The sequence below is a fragment of the Boleophthalmus pectinirostris genome, unplaced genomic scaffold (assembly GCF_026225935.1).
Source record: "Boleophthalmus pectinirostris isolate CB_2022bp ecotype Guang Dong unplaced genomic scaffold, ASM2622593v1 HiC_scaffold_11, whole genome shotgun sequence".
NCBI lineage: Eukaryota > Metazoa > Chordata > Actinopteri > Gobiiformes > Gobiidae > Boleophthalmus > Boleophthalmus pectinirostris.
Genome location: NW_026570994.1, coordinates 10,221,476 through 10,242,936, shown reverse-complemented (window position 1 = coordinate 10,242,936; position 21,461 = coordinate 10,221,476). Strand labels below are relative to the sequence as shown.

At 37.7% G+C, this 21,461-nt stretch overlaps 1 protein-coding gene across 2 annotated transcripts in view; it reads left to right on the top strand.

Annotated features, from left to right (window-relative positions):
• Positions 1-21,461, top strand: part of dmd (dystrophin) — a 229,785-nt gene that overhangs the window by 142,684 nt on the left and 65,640 nt on the right. The window contains exons 55-61 of one of the 2 annotated variants that reach the window (XM_055164366.1): positions 999-1,171; positions 2,144-2,300; positions 5,179-5,290; positions 10,109-10,377; positions 12,855-13,001; positions 15,762-15,824; positions 21,241-21,289. In XM_055164366.1, the coding sequence (XP_055020341.1) occupies positions 999-1,171; positions 2,144-2,300; positions 5,179-5,290; positions 10,109-10,377; positions 12,855-13,001; positions 15,762-15,824; positions 21,241-21,289 (970 nt within the window). Of the gene's footprint in view, positions 1-998; positions 1,172-2,143; positions 2,301-5,178; positions 5,291-10,108; positions 10,378-12,854; positions 13,002-15,761; positions 15,825-21,240; positions 21,314-21,461 lie in introns of both variants that reach the window. The other variant, XM_055164360.1, reaches the window with a different exon arrangement.

The following is a 21,461-nucleotide window of genomic DNA, read 5'->3' as shown; positions in this document are numbered from 1 at the left end:
AATGTGTTTGTTGAGCATCTTTTTACTATTTACTATTCAGCATTATTCTGTTAGTGGACCAGCACAAAATACTTGATACCAAACTATGATAATATTTTCTTACAATACATGTGATACTGCTCAAGCCTATTTTATTTAAAGGTGGATTATGTAACTTTTCTGGTTAAGATAAACAGTTGACACCATCACTGTAGGCCAAGTTACAGGTCAGATCTGGGAGTGTTTGTCCACTGATCTAAAGGTTGGTTGGTGGTTCGAATCCCGCTCTTGGCATAAACATTGTTTGTAGATCTGACCCACAGGTTAGAGGTGTGACTCTAGCTCTCCAAGATGAATACTACTATTTTATCTTTGGGCAATACACTCAACCCACCATGCTCCCAGTGTCTGCGTATACTGGTGTATGAATGTGTGTGTGTTCCTTGATGGTTGAGTGCTTTGAAGGTGGAAAAGTGTGTGCATCTTTAATCTAAATAAAAATGGTACATCTTTAATCTCCATACGGCAGCACTGTAATGAATTAAAGACATTTAATCAAATAATAATCAAGATTCTTCTTATCAATTTCCATGACTTAAAATGTCACCGTTGACATTTGTGCCTCTTTCTTACGCACATTTCTCCTATACACACAGTAACCTCCCTCTCCTATTACTTCCCCGCATAGGTTTGTCCAATTCTCCACTGCCTCCTGCTTTCTTAAGAGCATCGGTAATGGCTCATCTCCAGGAAAAACATTTTGGACCACTGTGGTGAAGTTCCCGCAGATGCCACACCAAAAAAGAAAAAAACCACACACACACATTTTGACATTTTTTTACGCTACAAAAGGTTTCACTCACGGCGCATTAAGCTCGGCATTATAGTCCATTCCTGGAGCTAGGAGAAGCTGCTTTTAGAATCCCTATCCCATTACCGAGCACTCCAACCAAGCTCGAGAAAAATATTCTGCTATTACAATACATTTGGGTTTATAACTGCTGCTTGTGTGTTGGCAGGACCTGGAGGCAGAGATAGATGGACACACAGAGATGTACCACTCTTTGGATGAGAATGGACAGAGGATCGTGGCGTCATTGGGGGACAGTGAAGACTCGGCGCTGCTCAGGAGGAGACTGAACAACATGAGCCAGAGATGGAACGAACTCCGAAGCAAGACGCTAAGCATGAGGTCCAAACAAAGATACAGTATTTGTAATATTTGTTGCTATTCCCAGTATTTGCTAAGCTAATGTTTAAGCATGCCATAATATTGATCTGTTGTTTTTTGTTTTGTTCATGCCTGTTTGAGTAATCTAGCGTATTAACTTGATTTCCTTGACGCAAGCTCAAAAAACTCTGTTGCACGTGCTGATGTCATGAGGTGTCAGATATATAGCCAATAGGAGAAGCAAATCAACAGAGAGCCCACCCACCTTTTCATCCATATAAATTATAGGAAGTGGGTCTGACAGACAGAGCTACATGCTCAACCACTAAATTTGAATAAGTTGTACATTTTAAGTAAGGATGCACAGATATTGGTTATCGAATATTGGCACTGATACTGAAAAATTTGCTGCATCGGATATCGGCTTCCCAATACCAGTTCAGTCAATATTCTGGTTTAATCTCATAACATTCACCCTTTTATTTATATAAGGCTTTTCTGTAGTAACTTGAAAGATAAATTACAACTACATAACACATTAGGATCACTTTTGTCTTATTTATTTTTTTGTTTTTAGTGCACAGCGCTGGTATGGGTAGACAAAGCTATGGTATCAGAATCGGTATTGGAACTCACATCGATGGAGAGGCAATCCTGCTCATGTTGATAATGTGAAAATGTTTTTCAAGGATTCTTTTGAGCAAAAAAAATACCTGTAATAAAGGCAAGATGCAAGATAGATAAGTTGAATGTAATGCCCTGGTGGAACATTCCAAGCAAGGCAGTAAAATGTCCATGGAGACAAGTAGGCAGTGAAACGGATACTAGAAAAGTTGCATGGTGCAACTTAGACCAAGAAGGGGAGTGGTTTGTGTTTTACTGCTTTGGATATATAAATGTTTAATTTATACCCGTATTCAGATATATTTCAAGACATAATCATTTTAACTTTAACATAATAGAATAAATATAAAAAATTCTCAACTGTTGCAGATCTCACTTGGACTCAGAGATGGCTCCCTGGAAGAGACTTCACATGTCCCTGCAGGAGCTCTTAAACTGGCTCCGGATGAAGAACCAGCAGCTGGAGCAGGAGCCGCCTGTAGGGGGCGACGTCCCTGCTGTGCAGGCCCAGCTCGACACTCACAGGGTACCCTTTAATCTATGACTATATAATACATTTGACACACTGTACCAAGGTCTCACATCAATGAGAAGTACAAGGTTTGTCCAGGCGGTCTGTCCTTTAGTGTAGTCCCTATCTGTGACATATGACTCATACAAAGCTCCAACAGTTTTCTTACATACACACAGATTCTGTTACTGCATATGCTTTTCACTGCTTATATAATGTAGGTGTGGCCATATGCCAAAAAAAATCTAATAACAAATACAATTTCTATAGCAAAGATTATAATTTCCATTTTAACACAGTTCAGGTAGTGTGTATCTTATATAGAGACTTTATTGAAGGTCCTTTATTACACAGAAGTGACTCTTGTGAGCTTTAAACCATGTTATAATGTTATTACCTCCTCAAAAAACACCTGGACTTGTGTTTTGTTTCATAGTTGTTTGAGGAACCCTTTATTATTAGTTTGTCTACTATTAGTCTGTATATCTCCAAAGCTCAAAATGCTCTGTTCCAGCTTGTTTTGTCATGTAGTGTAGTTTTTACATTAACAGTGTTTTCTGTTCTAAGAGAAGAACTCTCTAAATATTTGTGTGTGAATGAAACAAAGCACAACCCCAGGTATGTTTTTCTTTGTTGAGGAAACAACATTATAACATGGATCACAAAATAGTCTAATATGGGCCCTTTAATATGTAACAGAAATCATCTACTGCTTCTAAGAGTTGACACTTGACTGTGATTGGTTGTATCCATCAGTCACTCAAAGCCCAACCAATAAGAATAGTGAATGGGAAAAATCAAAGGTTTTCAGAATAGACCATATCACCAAAATAGCAGATGTTCACAGGGCTCAGATTATAATTACATTTTTGTTGCCGTATCGCCCAGCTCTAATATAAAGGTTGTTATAGAGACGAGACCATTAGTGTGTCATTGAGTAAAACGGCAGTTGTGGACTGTGCAATATAACAGAATACACAGAACAAGCAGCATGAATATTTAAAGTTCCTGTTTATAGCTACCGTTTGTGGGTTTGTTTCATGACCTCAAACTGAAAAGCAAAAAATATAAAACAATTGGCCTTTGTTTATCTTGGAAAATTCCACCAGGATTTGGAATATTCCGTGGGAGCCCCAGCCCCCAGAGGGATCTATTGTACATGATTTTAGTGGTAGAGATGTAACAGCAAACCAAAAACAGACCCCATATTTGAAGTACTAACTGTTATGCAACTTTATCAGCAGAACAGATGCCAGATGCCATTTCAGTATATAAAAACAATATGTACCAAAATGTGACAATAGTGCAGAAAATGAAAGCTGAAGTGGTGTTAGAAAAAGCTTTGCTAAAAGATTTGCATTTTTAACAAGCTATTTAGAAGACATTTTGATGAATTTGTTAAAGAGGGAGTATTCGGACCGAGCCAGTAACTGCAAGGGCTATTGTTCTTTCGCTCATTTCTTGTATTATTATTTTTTCTTGCAAACAATCTCAATTTTGAGGGCCTAAACGTCAATGAAAAGTCCCCAAGCTGGGTATGGGATTGACCAGTCTGGTGAAAAATTTGATAAAGTGGGCATCGCGACAATGTCCAAAGTGACCCACCTCAACAGCTCCACCTAAAAGTAGAGACAAGCTAAGTTAGGCGTAGGCAAATGAAATTTTTTAACTAAGCCCTGATGAAGACCAGCCATGATTGAAACATGTTGGTTCTGGCCATTTACATTTTTAACTATACTTTTCCTTGTGTGGCTATTACTTTTTTGGAGTACCTGGATTTCGTTGTGTCTCAAGTTTTTATCTTTTTTCCGAGGGTGCCCTCTACCTGTTCTCACTGATTGGAACACCTTCAGAAAATAGCCACATTTTAGTTTTTTCCAAGCAAAAAAATATATTATGGACATGGGGCCAGCAGAACAAGGGCCATCATCACTGCGGGGGGCTTTAATTTGCAATTATTCTTTTTTTTTAGCTTTCTGCCATGTTATTATGTTGCCTTATCAAAAACATGCCTGAAGAGGTTTTAGATGTCAATCATCCAGCACTCTGAAGGGGGAGTGACTTACTCAGAGAAGAGGAGACTCAGAGCTTTGTAATATGCTGTTGTTGGCGAATATAGCATTTTCAAAACAATTAAAGGTAACATGATGTTCACTATGTTACGTGTTAGATAGAAGTAAAATAGCCCCTCTTTAATGTCTCATGCCAAAAGTAAATAATAAATAAGTTTTTTTTGACCAATCACATGCTCAGATCAAAGGGGGTGTGGCCAAATTTGGATCAAGGACATTGGATACATTAATTTACACTTCATAGCTATTAGCATAAACATATAATGAACTAAATCTGAAAACTCTGAATCTACCAGAAACTCCAAAGAAAAGTAACTGTCAGATGACGCAACCCTGATTTGCATATTTATATAGCGGGTTGAAAGAGTTTGAATTAGAAAGACGAGGCAGAGAAACGAACCAAAGCAGCACACACTTGTTTAGCACACGCCTAAAAATAATGACTTCCTCAATTAAATATTCCCAGCTCGAAAAATCCATTCATTTTTTGAACAAAAGCTTCGCGGTTTCTCAAAAAAAAAAAAAGAAAAGAAAAATAAAGGTCCATTTGTGATCTCTCGGACGGACATTATGCAAATTAAAGTCTGCCGCACAGGTTAAATCAAAAACCCATTTCGTGTGAGCTATTTTAAAGGAGAGGGCGAATCGGGAGACGTGATTGGCTGGATGTGCTGGTCAGTCGATATATTAAAACTAAAGTGATGGGGTCCTGTAACGCATTAGAGAAAGCTTTTAGTGGCATGTTTTAATAGGAAAGCTACTTGTTATTCTTCCCATGTTAAAAAATATGATTGAAACTGTGCATATGTTTTTTTTTGCAGGGGTTCAGAAGAGACATGAGGGCCAAGGAACCAGTGGTGACCAAAGCACTAGATGATGTTGGGGTGTTTTTGTCAGAACTGCCCAGAGAAACCCCATCTCCTGAGCAGAGAGGTAATAATGCTCACTAGTTAACTGCAAATTAGCAACTCAACTCAAGCCTTGGTTAAAGTGCCTATGACAACTTAGAATACTCATTTTACTAAAACACAGTTAAGACTATAGCTATATTTACGATTTTTGCAAATACATTCACCCGCATTTTCCCAATTTGGCCATTTATTTAGGTTTAAAATGTTACTTTCTGGTTAGAAATCGTTAGCCTGATTCATCAGCCAGTTTCACTTTGTACAAACCTTCTGACCTCGCAGCATTAGGATTCGTTCACTCGTCCGTAGGCGGGTGCTTTTTTTATTAAACCAACCGTGACTTATGTAATGCACCACTAACGGGGCTAACTGGTATATTAAGCTTTTTCCAAATCCCGTAGGAAGAAGGGCAATAACGTCTTTCCCCTTGATAAAATTCATCAAACATTCTCTTTGTTCCGGCTTTAAATTCTCGATCTCGGGAATCATTGCCAACACAGAATGTATGGCTCTTTGCTGATTGGCTGGTGCCCAGACTCACTTTTCTGGGGTTCTTGCAAACCGTCTAGTGTATTCTGATTCCTGACCTAGTAACTGGAGAGAAATTAAATTGAGCGGAGACACTAGGTGGCACCAGCCTGACTAGGAAATCATGACATCACACTAGGGAATCCATAACTGTTACATAGCAAAATACCTCTAAGGTACACAGAAATTATTGTCTGACAAATACAAATATACTAAAACACCTGTATTTTGTTTAAATCATGTTTAAAAAATTCTCTACTTCCTGTAATTATGAAGGATTTTCTCCCCAAATTGCTTCTTGATTTGGGTACAGCTATAATTAATATATACAATAGTTATAATCCCACTAAATTAAGTTGAAATTAATCTGTCGTACACACTTTTACGATACCATGAATTAAAAGTACACTATGTAACTTTTCAGGTGAGGATCTGTGACCTGCTTGTGTCTATAGAGATGTTATTGCTTTTCCTGAAATGCTCTCAGTATGGCATCTTGCATCTTGCATTTATTCAATAGCAGGTGTATTGTATTGCTCAAAATTACCTATGCAACATTCGAGGCAAAGCAATAACATCTCCATGGAAACAAGGAGGAAAAGTTAAGCAAAAAAAGTTTCCCTTTCAGTATTTTTAAAGGTGAAATGTGTAATTACTGTTAACACAATTGCATCATTTGTTAAGTATCTTACTGGGTAGAGAACATTAGTAATCAGGTAACATATTTAGCCATTTTGTTTCTAAGCCTAATAAATAATGTAGTAATAAAAATGGACTCTTGTGAGCTTTTAATCTTGTTAGAATGTTATCATATCATCAAAAACATACCCGGAGCTGTGTTTTATTTCATTCACACATGTTTCAGTAACCCTTTATTATTAGGCTGTCTACATCTCCACAGTTCAAAAGGCTCTGTTCCATCTTGTGTTGGCATGAATTGGTAGTTTTCAAGTTAACATCGACCTTTTACCTTTTTACTTTTCAGTAGAGATTGGCAATTCCAGGACTGAAATTATCCAAACGATTCTAGTGAAGATGTCTGAAGTTTAAAAACACAGTGGAGAACGTCTTATATTACCACATGACATCACAAGTTGAAACAGACACTTCCATTTAAAAGAAGAACTCTGACTAAACACAGGGTTTGTGTGTTAAATGTGTGAATGAAACAAAACACAGTACAACTCTGGGCATGTTTTGATAAATAAACAACATTATAAATGGGGTTCACACAAATCATACAAATTCAAAGCTAGTATGCCTGTTATTGTTTAAAAGTACTGTTTAAATTGTGGACAGAGTATAGAGTATTTCAAATTGCCCAGTGAAAAATGTATATGTGTTGACAATTCATAGTTACCCCTTGATTTATTCAATGTTTTAAAATCTTAAGATCATGTCTTTATTCTAGTCCAAGCCTTAGCCCTTTAGTGTTTTGGTGCTACAAACACACTCTTGTTTTACCTTGTTCCTGCCATTTTAAATCACTTAAACTCACAAAGCACCACAGTAATTATAATTTATTGTCAATTTGGGATCACTAATATTTTACTAGTCCACATACAAAAAGTCAAAGGTCTCATATTATGCAAAATTGACTCCTGTGAGCTTTAAACCATCTTAGAATACTGTTGCCTCATCAGAAACATACCTGGAGTTGTTTTGTTTCATTCACATCACACATAATTGAGCAACTCTTTATTATTATTTGACCACGTACCGTTCGTTCTTTTGAATTTCAATCAAAAATGAAAAACAATAAAATGGGAAAACATATTTCATTATTTTGTTTTAGTGTCAAACAAAAAACTGATTTCGACCTCTATTTCCGTTATTTAATATAACATTTATTTTAAATAACACTTATCAAAAAACAGTCTCAGTGCCTATTTTAATTTTGATATTTTATTCTCTCTGGTTTATATACCCCAGGAGTTACACCACTTGAAGGAGTTACCTGAAAAATCATTGCAATTATGTGGACAAACATGTTTTCTTCTTTTTTCACGGCATGTTTACTTTCGCGTCTTAGAAAGTAATTGTTAAACTCCATGATGAGAAACAGGAAGCAGCGATATAAATATACCATAAACTCCTTTGTTCATTTAAGCCACATAACTTCCGGGGCATATGAACCAGAGAGAATAAAATATGAAAACTGAAATGGGCACGATGTCTGTTTTTTCATTGGTGTTATTTGAAATAAACTTTAAATTAAATATTGGAAATAGAGGTCAAAATCTGTTTTTTGTTTGACACTGAAAAGGAAAAATCGAATAAACAGTTTTCTGTTTTTATTGTTTTTCATTCTTAATTTAAATTCAAAACAACAAATAGTACACGGACCTTATTTGTCTGTCTATATCACCAAAACTCAGAATGCTCTTTTCCACCTTGTGATGTCATGAAGTGGTAGTTTTCAAGTTAACAGCTACCCTTTACATGTTGTTAAGTAGAGTAGAATTCCAGAGCTGAAATTATCCAAATGATTCTAATGAAGGTTGTATGAGTTTAAAAACACAGTGGAGCACTTTCTGTATTACCACATGACATCACAAGGTGGACCAGATTGTTTTCTGTTTGAGAGAAGAACTCAGCTGAAATATGAAGGGTTTGTGTGTTAAACATGTGTGAACAAATCAAAACACAACTCAGGATATGTTTTTGATGAGGAAACAACATTATAACACAGACCAGAAAATAGTGTAATACGAGCCCTTTAAAGTTGATTGTTGTTTTCCTCCATCAGCGTGTCTCGTGAGCCACATTCTGAACTCTGCACCTTAGCAACAGCCCGGTAACGCTAAGCTAATGGCGGCTAACTCAAGCACATAGACAGACCGTGATCACAGCAGCCTGGTTACACTCAAAATTACCAGCATTATGTGAACCCAATGAACTGTTGTCCTGACCACGGAGAGATAGAAAGAAACCTCGCCGGGCTAATCGCTAACGCACCAAAAGGGGTATTTTAGCTCGGCAATTGACCTTAACATTGGAAGTGGTTATGTAGGACTTTGCTTCTTTTAAATTCAGTCCCGGCGTGTTAATAAAATGGAGGCGCTGTCATTTTGAGTGGTCCGATGTATAAATCTTGTCACAGCGCCTAATGATAGCACTTACCGGAACAATTTGAGGCGAGCTTTTTAAGTGAAGTGGACATTTTGGTATTGAGTTTTGGATTTGGTCATTGTAGGTAAACTAAAGCATATATAGATGAAGGCTGAAATGGGTGTTTTGATGCCAAGTTTTTTGTTTTTTTTTCTGTAATAAAATAGATAATCCTTCAATAATGTTTTCTATAATGGACCATGATTATCTAGTCTTTAAAAGCCAAACATTTTAAACTTCTAAAACCAATCTGGCAACCCTTAGCAATGAAAAAGTTTCTTAAAAACATTTTCTTAAAGAGTTTTTTTTTTTCCCTACCATCTTGTAATGTTGTTCCTTCATCAAAAACATGCCTGAAGAGGTTTTTAAACTTCATCCACGCATGTTTGAGTATTTTGGCAATCTCTCCTGGGCCCTATTTGAACTCTCCTTATTCCTTATTTTTGGCAAACATGAAGCTCTATGTTTTGATAGCACTCTGAAGGGGGAGTGACTTAATACAGTGAGAAAAGAGGGAAGACTCAGAGCTCCAAAAACAAAAGTGAAACTTATAAAATGTGTTTAAAGTGTTGTTTTCAGCAAATATAGCCATTTCAAAACAATATAAAAAACAATATAATATGTGTTAGCAGTTAATACCCCATAGAAGTAAAAAAATAATAAAATAAAATAATAATAATAATAATAATAATAATAATAATAATAATAAATAAAAAAAAACTCTTTCACAATTCAAAATAGTAACTTGTAGCCTGCCTATCAGTGTGTTAGAGTATGGTATGACTATGACGTGGTTGGAACTTGTATGTTTTGTCTTAGTTTATTAATTAACAACACCATTTTCTACATTATAATTATGTTTTCCATTCATTTCTTTCAAAGTTCACGTTTTATGCATACAGCTAATTCATCATTTCAATGCATTTTTTGTCAAGGAAAACAGCTTGGACGCTATCTGTAAATCTATAATATACTGTATATTTCCCGCAGCAAGACTTCAAACTTACTTCCATTGTTCCACTCTTTAATAAATCTAACCAAAACAAAGCAAAAAACTCCACTATCTTATCAGAACGCCGCAGCTGACTGTGTTGCGCGTTATCTCACATTCACCCCCCGCATCTCCAAAAACAAGTCTCCGAGCTCTTCATCTTGTGTCACTTACATATTTCTCCTCCTCTTCCTCCTCCTGTCCCCTCCGCAGATATCAGCCCCGAGGAGCGAGCGCATCACGTGGGGTGGGTGCTGCGTAAAGAGGCGGACGACGTGGCGAACCGATGGGAGCGTCTGTGTGGGGACGCGGCGGAGTGGCAGAGGAGGCTGGAGCTGGCTCTGGAGCGTCTGATGGAGCTCCAGGAGGCCGAGGACCTGCTGGATGGGCAGCTGAGGCAGGCGGAGATGGTGCGTGATGCCTGGGAGCCCGTGGGTGACCTGGTGCTGGACTCACTGCCAGAGCATATCGAGAGGGTCAAGGTCAGAGAAGTTTATGAGTTTTTGATCTTCACATCAGAAAATCACTAAAACAATTTTAAAAAACAGCTCAGAACTCACCTTTTCCTCACCCTATAACTAGTGTTCGAACAAAACAAAGTGAAAGTTGTACAGCAGTATTTAAAGGTGCACTATGGAACTTTTTGGTTGGGGGTCTGTCACCTTCTTGTTTCTATGGAGATGCAGTTGCTCTGCCTAGAATGTTCCACAATATAATATTAAACAGCGCTATTGTACATTTATTCAATGGCGCATGGTTTTAAAGCTCAAAAATACGAAAAACAGCCATTTTGACTGTGAGCGGAGTCACCTTTCCAAAGATCTGACAGTAACTTGGTCTGGTTTGGTCTCCATGAAGGTAAAAAGGTTTAATGCCATACTGTGAGACATTTCAGACAAAGCAATAACATATTAATTTGCCTTTAAGCAAACATATCCTGTATTTATTCAATTATAGGACTTTTTATTTCTCAGAACTATCACAAAAACATGCATTCTTACCATGAGTGGGCCCACTTCTCCGCAGATCTGACCTGTAAGATGGTCTGCTGATGTGGCTGCTTGTCTCATGAAGAGAGTTATATTAAATGCCATACTGTAGAACATTCCAGGAAACAAAACCGTAACATCAGAATACAGCCAAGGAGGTGGCGGACCCTCTACCAGAAAAGTTATGCAGTGCACCCTTAATACAGCTCTATGGTCAAATACAGACACTTTCCACACCCACTCCTCCTATTGGTTAGCTGTCATCGGACTCTGAGTGAGTGACGGGTGACTTTAACGAATCACAGTGAAGTGTACTTCCAGAAACAGCAGATAGCTTTAAAGACTAGATAAAAGATACCAAGAAAACATGATCAGGCTCTAAGAAAATCATGATAGGAGTTTTCCTGGCACATCGCCCAGCCCCAGCATATGGCCAGTGTTTTCAAATCAATTCAAAGTACTATAAGTAATAAATTCATGTGTTTATCCCCGAGGGGCATTTTAAGCATATTCTGTGTTTTGGTTCACACACTTTGAGGAATTCATCCCACAGTATATAAAATAAAATCAGTATAAACCCAAATACAGCTTATAAAGTGCACAGATCTAGATCCAGGTAATCAATATTAAAACTAGTACTGACTGTAGATACTGATTTTTTACAAGAATCAATACTAAAAAAAAAAAAAAATCACATAACCTAAATAGAGCAACAAAACTGAATGTTTTGTGAATAATTGTAGACTGAGATAGTATAAGATCACATGGAAATATTAAAGAGTAGGTACTATGCAATTTGTTTTTGCTTTCTACCATGTTATAACGTTATCAAACATGTCTGAAGAGGTTTTAGATGTCATCCACGCATGTTTCAGTATTTTGTATTCTACTGGTCACACATACATGGGAAAGTCTATATACTCTCGCTGTTAGGAGTATTGTAATCTCTGATGATGAAGGCCACATAGAGCTACAATATCTGTAAAGAAATGTCAACAAGGACCAAGCTGGAGGTGTCCTTGTTATACGGCAATGCAGTGGAAAATCCCCCAACTCCACTGGCAGGTAACATCTATATAACTTTTAAAGGGCCTGTATTGCGTTCTTTTATGATCTGTGTTATAATGTTGTTTCCTCATCAAAACATACCTGGATCGTGTTTTGTTAGGCATATTGAGACTGAGTTCTTCTCTCAAATGGATAACAATTCACCTTGTTCCATCTTGTGATGTCATGTTGTAATACAGGAAGTGCTCCACTGTGCTTTTAAACTCCATACATTTTCACGATAATCATTTGGATAATGTCAGCCCTGGAATTGCCAATCTCTCCTGAACTAGAGGTAAAAAGTAGCCATTAACTTGAAAACTACCACTTCATGACAAAAGTGGAACAGAGCATTTTGAATTGAGCTTTGGAGATGCAGACAGACTAATAAACCAAGATTACTCAAACACATGTAAATAAAACAAAACACAACTCCGGGTATATTTTTGATGATATTTTTGTAAAATATAGGACCTTTAATACCTACCCGCACATTAGGGGGGGTAAAGGTGAAGATAAAATACAATTCAAATTTGTAAAAGTTAAAATGTTCTAATTATTACAGTAGGGATTCTAAACCAAGATACTGAAAATATATTTTCAAACGTTAATGTGGTTTCAGTTTGTCTGAAAATAAGATCTAAGTCAATATACACTCAAAATGGAAGCTAATATTGATTGTCCAGGCTTTAATCTGATCATATAATCATTACTTAATTATGTCTGTATTACACTAATCCCTTTTATTAACAGAGTGAAGGTCATCTACATTATGAAAGATGTATGGGGATTTCTCAAGTGATCCTATGTAATCCTGTCAATAATCTCTTCATACATAATAATTGAAATAGAGTATATGCTTTATCATACTATAGCTTTCCTCTCCATTGTGACACTGTCTTTGCTTCCACGTTTGTGTGTAGGAGTTCCAGGAAGAGATCGCTCCCATTGAAAACGATGTCAAACGTATGAACCAGCTGGCATCCACGTTCGGACCACATGACATCCAGCTGTCTCCTAGCAACCGAGAACGCATCGAGGAACTGAACACCCGCTGGGAACTGCTCCAGGTACAGCCGCTGTGGTCGTACGCGTGTAGCTACTGTATGTGCATGGTACAATGAACAGGGTTAACTTAATGAACTAGAATGTCTGTGAGTAATAGACAGTAGGAATAGTGGACACTGTATCTAAGATGGGGGCTTCTACTGACAATATTTATAAAAATTATTACGGGATTTTAAATGAAAGATGGTTTCAAAAAACAATGTCATAAGCTTATAACTTGTGTACAGTATGTTAGGGTGCATTCATACATCAAATTTGGGTCTAAACTCGTAACTAAACCAGGACTAGACTTAGACTAAACCAGGATTAGAGCAGGACTAAATCAGGATTAAACCAGGACTAGACTAGGTTTAAACCAGGAATAGACCAGGATTCAACCAGGACTAGACCACGACTAGAAGAGGACTAGACCAGGATTAGACCAATACCAGACCAGGGCTAAACCGGGACTAAACCAGGACTAAACTATGACTAACCCAGGACCAGGATTAAAGTAGGAATAAAACAGGACTAACCAGAACTAGAATAGGACTAAACCAGGATTAAACTAGGAATAAAACAGGACTAAACCAGGATTAAACTAGGAATAAAACAGGACTAAACCAGGATTAGACCACGACTACAAAAGGACTAGACCAGGACTAGGCCAATACCAAACCAGGACTAAACCAGGACTAAACCAGGACTAGACCAGGATTTAAGCAGGAATAGAACAGGACCAAACCAGGACTAGACCATGACTAGAAGGGGTCTAGACCGGGACTAAATCAGGATTTGACAAGGACTAAACTAGTACGAAACCAGGATTTAACCAGGACTAGACCAGGACTTAACCAAAACTAGAACAGGACCAAAGCAAGTCTGCATTGGAACTAACCTGGGCTCAAACAGGACTTAACAAGGTCAAATTTGAACGGCCAAATGTTAACACAGTCTAATCTTCTAAAATTCTTCTAAAATTCCAATTTATATATTTAGTTTCTCAGCATGGATACACCAAATTATGTGCTACAACCAACAACAGGCAAAATATCTCCAAATTTCTTCATAATAAATTGAATTCAAATTCTAACCATCTTTTTTTTTTTAATTTGTCTTGACTTTATGCGCCCTCTTAGTCTTGATTGTGTCTACTTTTTTCCAACTGTCTCCTGTCTTTTTGTATAATATAAAACAGCTTTTCTTATAACCTTGCTAACTGCTTCTCTGTGCCTGCTTGTGAGTGCGTGTGCCTATTAACAAAAATCTAGAATTCCCAAATGAAAATCCCCTCACCTCTTCAGAATCAGAGGCTACACGCGGCTTGCCTTGATCACTTTTAATAAACCTGGTGGCGTCCTTGTTGGAAGCCGGACAGTGACGGTGAACGGCCCTGACACATGTAGCCAATCAGGAGCCAGAGAGCACAGCTAAAGCGGGGGACAGGAGGGGGGAGGAGGGTGGGGGGTCCCGGGAGGAGATGGGCCCCTGGGTGACGGGACAGACGGCCGGACCCTCTGAAGTTTGGACCGGAGCAGATGGTGGATTGTACACACACACACACGCACAAGCTTACCTGTAAGGAGGTGAAGATGGCTAAGATGTAGAAGAGAAGGACAACTAGGGGGTACTAATGAATTTAATACGTCATCAAGGAATTTTATATGCTTCGAATGGAAGCCTTTTTATCTTTTCTAAGATTTTGAGTTGGGTTTGAGTTGTAGATTAAACGATAAAATTCTTAATTGTCAGCGTACTATACATTTTAGCCTAGCAATCTAATCTGATAAATAATTTTAAACTTGCAAAATGTACAGTATATAATGTAAAAAGTACATTTAAAAGCACTATATTACACTATGTTACAGTGTGGTTTCCTCATCAACAACATACCTGGAGTTTTGTTTTGTTTCCTTCATATGTGTTAAAACACATACCCTGCGTAATTAGGTTATTCTCTCAAAGAGAAAACTCTCCTTCCACCTTGTGATGTCATGTGGTAATACAGGAAGTGTGTTTTTAAACTCCAGACACCTTCACTAGAATCATTTGGATAATTTCAGACATGGAATTGCCAATCCCTACTGAACAAAAGGTAAAAGGTAGCTGTTCACTTGCTTAATATTGCTTCATGACATTAGGTGGAACAGAGAATTTTGAACTTCGTAGATGTAGACAGACTAATAATAAAGGGTTATTCAGACATGTGTGAATGAAACAAAACATAACTCCAGGTATGTTTTTGATGAGACAGCAACATTCTAACATGACTTGCAGTAAAGCTCACAAGAGTCAATTTTGTGTAATATAGAACTTTTAAATGTGTTGTTGTTGTTGTTTTAATCCAAAATGATGGCCACTATGTTTTTTTTTAGCCAATTTCGTTTAGTTACACTTTTATTAATTCCTTTTGAACAAACTGGGTATTTAACAAATATATCTATTGATTAATCATGTGTGAAATCTATAGGCACTTTCATTCAAAAAAAAAAAAAAAATTAGCTTTTTTTTTTCATTTTATTATAGTGTTAATAGCCTATTGTGGGCAAAGACTACAGAATTACTCAAAACCTCCTTCAATTGTCTTGAATACACATACAATCAATGTTAGTATGTGTGTGTGCGTGGATGAGTAAAATGTGTACCTCTGCGCGGGTCACTGTGCGCCCCGAAAAGGTCAAATCTGATTGGCCGCTCCTCGGTGGCACAGTGCACTCCCAGTTAATTACGATAAATTCCTCCTCAACAATCGCACTCCTCTCATTTGTACAACTCCTAATTAGGTTTCCGTGGATACAGGCAAAAACAACTCGGGCAGGAACGGAGTGAGTGAGGCGGACTGCAAGGTAATTTTCAACTGTTCATGTCACATTAAACTGTATGTTAAAGGTCCCATGTTATGCTATTTTCTGATCTATGTTATAATTTTGTTTCCTCATCACAAACATTCTTGTGTTTTTTTCATTCGCATAAACCCTGCATATTTAGGTTGAGTTCTTATCTCAAATGGAAAAACAAACTGTTCCACCTTGTGATGTCATGTGGTAAGACAGAAAGTGCTCCATTTACTTCTTTTTATACTTCATACACCTACACTAGAATCATTTGGATTATTTCAGACCTGAAATTACCAATCTCTACTGATTTAAAGTAAAAGGTAACTGAACTAAGGAACTAGGTCAAAGGTAGCCGTTAACGTGAAAGCTACCACTTCATGACATCACAAGGTGGAGCAGAGCATTTTGAGGTTTTGAGATGTAGACAGAGTAATAATGCAGGATTACTCAAACGTGTGAATAAAACAAAACACAAATCCAGTTATGTTTTTGATGAGCTAACAGCATTATAACATGGCTTTAGTACACTGTCTAATGTAGGGCCTTCAAAATTAGACATTGGTTTCATTTCATCTTTTCATTTGAATCTTAATCAGCCAATTTGCCCAGTACAGAAATTGCTTTAAATATAGAATCAGTTCACACATGGAAATTCTTGGAAAAGGAATTGTGTCAATTGGAATTTAGCATTCTGCCCATAGACTATATAAAGAAGTGGATTAAGAGAGAGTGATAGTGAAGCTCACGAGGCTAGCAGTTATAGAAGCGAATTTGAAGCTCCACATTAGGAATAGGAATTTATTTATGGATAAAAGAGTGAAATAAAAACACCAGGATCATGTAAAGTGAGTTAATACGAACATTTAAGACCAAAATGACAAGGCAGCAGTACAGAGAGGGTGAAGTTTTTTTCAATACAAAGTCAATTGGATCCAGAGCCGATGGAGCCAGAAGTGCCTCCATGGTCACTTCGTATTTAGAACGTGGCGGCTAGTGTTTTAGCTATGTCCATTTCATATACAGCCTATGGTTCTGCCTGGTAGCATTAGATCATTGGACGTCACTGGAATTACATAAGAACTGGTGCCAATCTGCAGTCGTGACCCCTTCCTTTAGGCTGTCTCTTAGTGTGAATAATTCATCAGATTAGAAAGGCAAATCTAATCAGAGCTTTTGATAAATGTCCTCAGCACTGGAAGCACGCGTTTGTCACCAGATAAGATCCAGGAGATGGGGTTTTTATGGATAAGTACAGTGATTAAATGCAGTGGAAATGGTTTAGTGGGTCAAAAGTAGCTGATCTTAGCAAATAGTGGCTAAGGCCCTTCTCAAACCTGGCATTAAAATCTGTTATATCCAGAGGAGGGTAGTACTCAATCAGATTGAATTTACTTGAGTAATGTTTTAAAGAAATTGTAGTTACATACATAGAATTACTCCTACTGTAGTAATATTTCACTGAAGGCACAGTACTTTTATTTGAGTGAAGGTTTTGTTTACTTTTCTCACTGTGAGTATAAATATGTAAATGTATCAATACCACAAGATTTGAATGAAGATTTTTGGTCTATCTTTTGGAAATACCATAATTATTAGTTGATGTTTTGCCTTTAAATCTGATATTTCTAGATATTTACTCTTACCAAATACTTTTTTACTCTTACATGTAAGACCTTGGACCACTTAATTTGTACTTCTACTTGAGTAATATTCCTTTTACTCTGAATATGTATATATGAAAAATGCACAGTGAAATACAAGAAAAATGTATTCAAAACTAAGGTACATTTGATAATAACTCATCATATTATTTTGCTTTGTCTACAATCTCTAATTATATCTACTTAACAGACTTTCCTTTGCAAATAATAATTCAACTCTTTTAATTAAGTTGTTAAGTTTTATGTGCCTAGTTTGTAGTCTCTTCTCCGGTGGGCATCTCAACATCATTATTCCTCTATAAAAAAGCACTAAAGTTGGTCTTAAAGGAGAACCAGATGGCTACGGACAGCAGTAGACATCTCCCTTGTGGACTTCAGTAGCGATGGTCTGTCTACTATACTTTACATGTGGCCTATTTTGATCTTTCAGTCGCACACTCTTCCAGTAAAACACAAGCCAATATCCATTTGGACTTCAATGGTGATGTATTAACTGTCTCCAAGTGCTTCATCAGATCTCAGGGGAAACATTAGGCCCATTCACAAGTTACATTAAGGCGGGCCAAATTACACTCCATCACTCTATGGATTTCAATGGCAGGTTTGAATACCACCTTAAAACAGTGCTATCTTTCCACTGCTTTATAATTATAATCTCGTGTAAATACATGCACAAACAAAACCAGTGAACTCAAGATGGTCTTTAAAGGAGCACTGTGTGACTTTTCTAATAGAGGGTATGCCACCTGCTTGTCTTCGTGGTAATGTTATGGCTTTGACTGGAATACTCGATCCAATATTGCATAAATGTATCTTTTTCCATGGGGATAAGCAGGCGGTTACAGGCATAGACTGTTTATATAAATGGACATAGCTAACCCGCTAGCCAGCATGTTTCAAATAGGAAGTGAGTATCGGCGCACTTCCGGCTCCACAGACTCCATTTTGATCTTCATTTAATTTCAATTTAATGTAGCTATTTTGACTGTAAATCTGGATATGAACTAGCCAGGCTGGCGCCACCTAGTGCCTCCGCTCAATTTCTTTTCTCTCCAGCGAGTAGGGCAGGAATCGGAATACACTAGACATTTTGCAAAAACCCCAAAAGTGCATGTCCGGATACCAGCCAATCAGCGAAGAGCCATACATTCTGTGTTGGCAATGATTCCCGAGATCAAGGATTTAAAGCCGGATTAAAGAGAATGTTTGGTGAATTTTATCAAGGGGAAAGACGTTATTGCCCTTCTTTCTATGGGATTTGGGAAAAGCTTAATATATCAGTTACCCCTGTTAGCGGCGCATTACATATGTCATGACCAAATAGCAGCGATTGGTTTAAATTAAAAAAGTACCCGCCTATCGTCAAATGAACAAATTCTAATGCTGCGAGGTCAGACGGTTTCCACGAAGTGAAACCGGCTGATGAATCAAGCTAGATATGAACATTTACAACAGACAAATCAGACACCTTCTTTCCCCAAGGTCTGTCGCACTAGCCTTAGCAACAGGTTTAATTGACAGCGTTGCTAAGTGGGAAGGGGTGTTACCTTTCGTCTCACTCCTTATTGGCTCTTTGGTTGCTATGATACTTGGGGCCAGAAATCCAAATATGGAACTCTAACTTGCCCCTAACTGTGAGCCACAACCAGCTTCATTTGACTGGAGCTGAATGCTGTGGGTGACATCACATGCACCCTCAATCCACTTTTTTATACAGTCTATGGTTACGGGTCAGATCTGTAGAGAGGCTTGCCATATACAGTAAATGTTTTCTGTGTATTTTCAAGCAATGAAGACACATGCAATTGTATAAATTCAAGATATATACTTAGATATATGTTAACAAGAAGGTGCATGGCGTATCCTCCGTCAGAAAAGTTACACAGTGCATCTTTAAGTCATTTGTAGGCTTGTACACAGGTGTATTATTAGTGGGCTTGTACCTACATAGATGTGCTGATTTGACACAGTTACCCCCATCTCTACCTCGCCATCTCTTCAGACACCTCATTCTGTCCTGGCTAATTCCCCCACTACAAATTCAATTACCCACGATGCACTTGTCTCCTTGCCACCCCCCCTCCCCTTCACCCATCTGCCCGTTTCTTCTCGTTTTTCGGCTGTTTTTCCATGTCCCACCGTTCTCCGTGACGCAAGCGGCCTCCTGTGTACTCACCCCATCGCATTATAACGCAATTTATTACCATAGCACTGCGTTAGCGTTGAGTTCTCTTGTGGGTTCGGAATAATTGCTTCCTGACAGTGCGTTGTGTTTTCGCTTCATTGTTATTAGATTATGAAAAAGTCTTTATTGTATAGTAATGTGAAAGCCTTCTGGTTAGTTCACTGTCACTCCGTAAATTCTGCGATTAATCTCAATTTGTGGAGCCATCTGCCATCTTAGCTTTGCTCTACTCCTACTATGTATTGATCTTCTGTCAGTGGTGGGTGGGGACTACAACTGCAACGCAAGTCTATGTAGAAAAGAATCTATTCAGCCCAGGCATCTCAGGCAGACCCATTCACTTGCATAGCTGTTTTTACACATATAAATTGAAGTAAACATATATAACCACAGAATTTGTTGTTGTCCCATAACTTAAAGGTCCTATGTTACGCAAAATTAACTCTTGTCAGCTTTAAGCCATGTTATAATGCTGTTGCTTTCTCAAAAACATACCTGGAGTTGTGTTTTGTTTCATTCACACGTGTTTGAGTGACACTTTATTATTAGTCATTCTGCATCTCTAAAGCTCAAAATGCTCTGTTCCACCTTGTGATGTCATGAAGCAGTAGTTCTTCTGCAGAGATTGGCAATTCCAGGTCTGAAATCATCCAAATGACTAGTGAAATTGTATGGAGTTTAAAAACACAGTGGAGCACTTCCTTTATTACCACATGACAGCCTAAATATGCAGAGTTTGTGTGTTAAACGTGTGTGAATGAAACAAAATAAAACTCCGGATATGGTTTTGTTTAGGAAACTATTATAACATAGATCAGAAAATAGTGTAATATGGGCCCTTTAAAGTTTTTGCATTCCATGAAACATTTCTTTATAATCAGTTCCACCAGAAAAGTGACATGATCTACCATTACAATTCTTTGCAATTTTCCCCATATTTACCTCCGCCAAGGAGGTTATGTTTTTGCCGGCATTTGTCTGTCTGTTTGTTTGTTTGTTTGTTTGTTTGTCTGTTAGCAACATAACTCAAAAAGTTATGGACCGATTTTGATGAAATTTTCAGGATTTATTGGAAATGTGAAAAGGAAGAACTGATTTCATTTTGGGGGTGATCTGGAAGAAATCCTGGATTCTGGATCACTTTGAAATTTTTGTTAACATTGTGGTAAATGTTTCTCAATATCTCGGTTAATTATTGACCAAACCCCATGAAATTTGACTCAGGGATGGACAATGGGATCCTCTTTCATATTCCAAAGGCTGATCCGGATCTGATCCAGAAGACTGATTTTATCGCAATTTATATAAAAAATGGGGGTAGTCCTTGGCGGAGGTCTGCGCTCTCTGAGTGCTTTTCTAGTTTATATTATATTTATAAATAGTATTGTAGTTTTATCACATCACCGTAGCAACGAGTAGACCCATTCTGCTGTTTGCATGTTTTCCAGTAAAAAATTATAATACCAGCATGTCCTTTCCTTTTGTTTCACCTCACTATTTGTTAAGAACTAATCCTTACATATATAAAATTTCAATATATAGCATCTTAGCACTGAGGTAATGTTGCTGTCTTATTTAGGTATCCGTCAGTGAGCACTTGCAGCAGCTGACAGATGCGCACAAGGAGTATATGGGTAAGTCCATTCACACACGCACACACATCGACACAAACAGTCTGGCCGCTAACAGTTAACAAGATGCTCCGATAAGACAAGGCTAAGACATCGCTGCCATCTTCGTTCTTTCATCCAATAAGGGACACTGTCAGGTCACGAAGCCATCTGAATAATAGCCACAGAT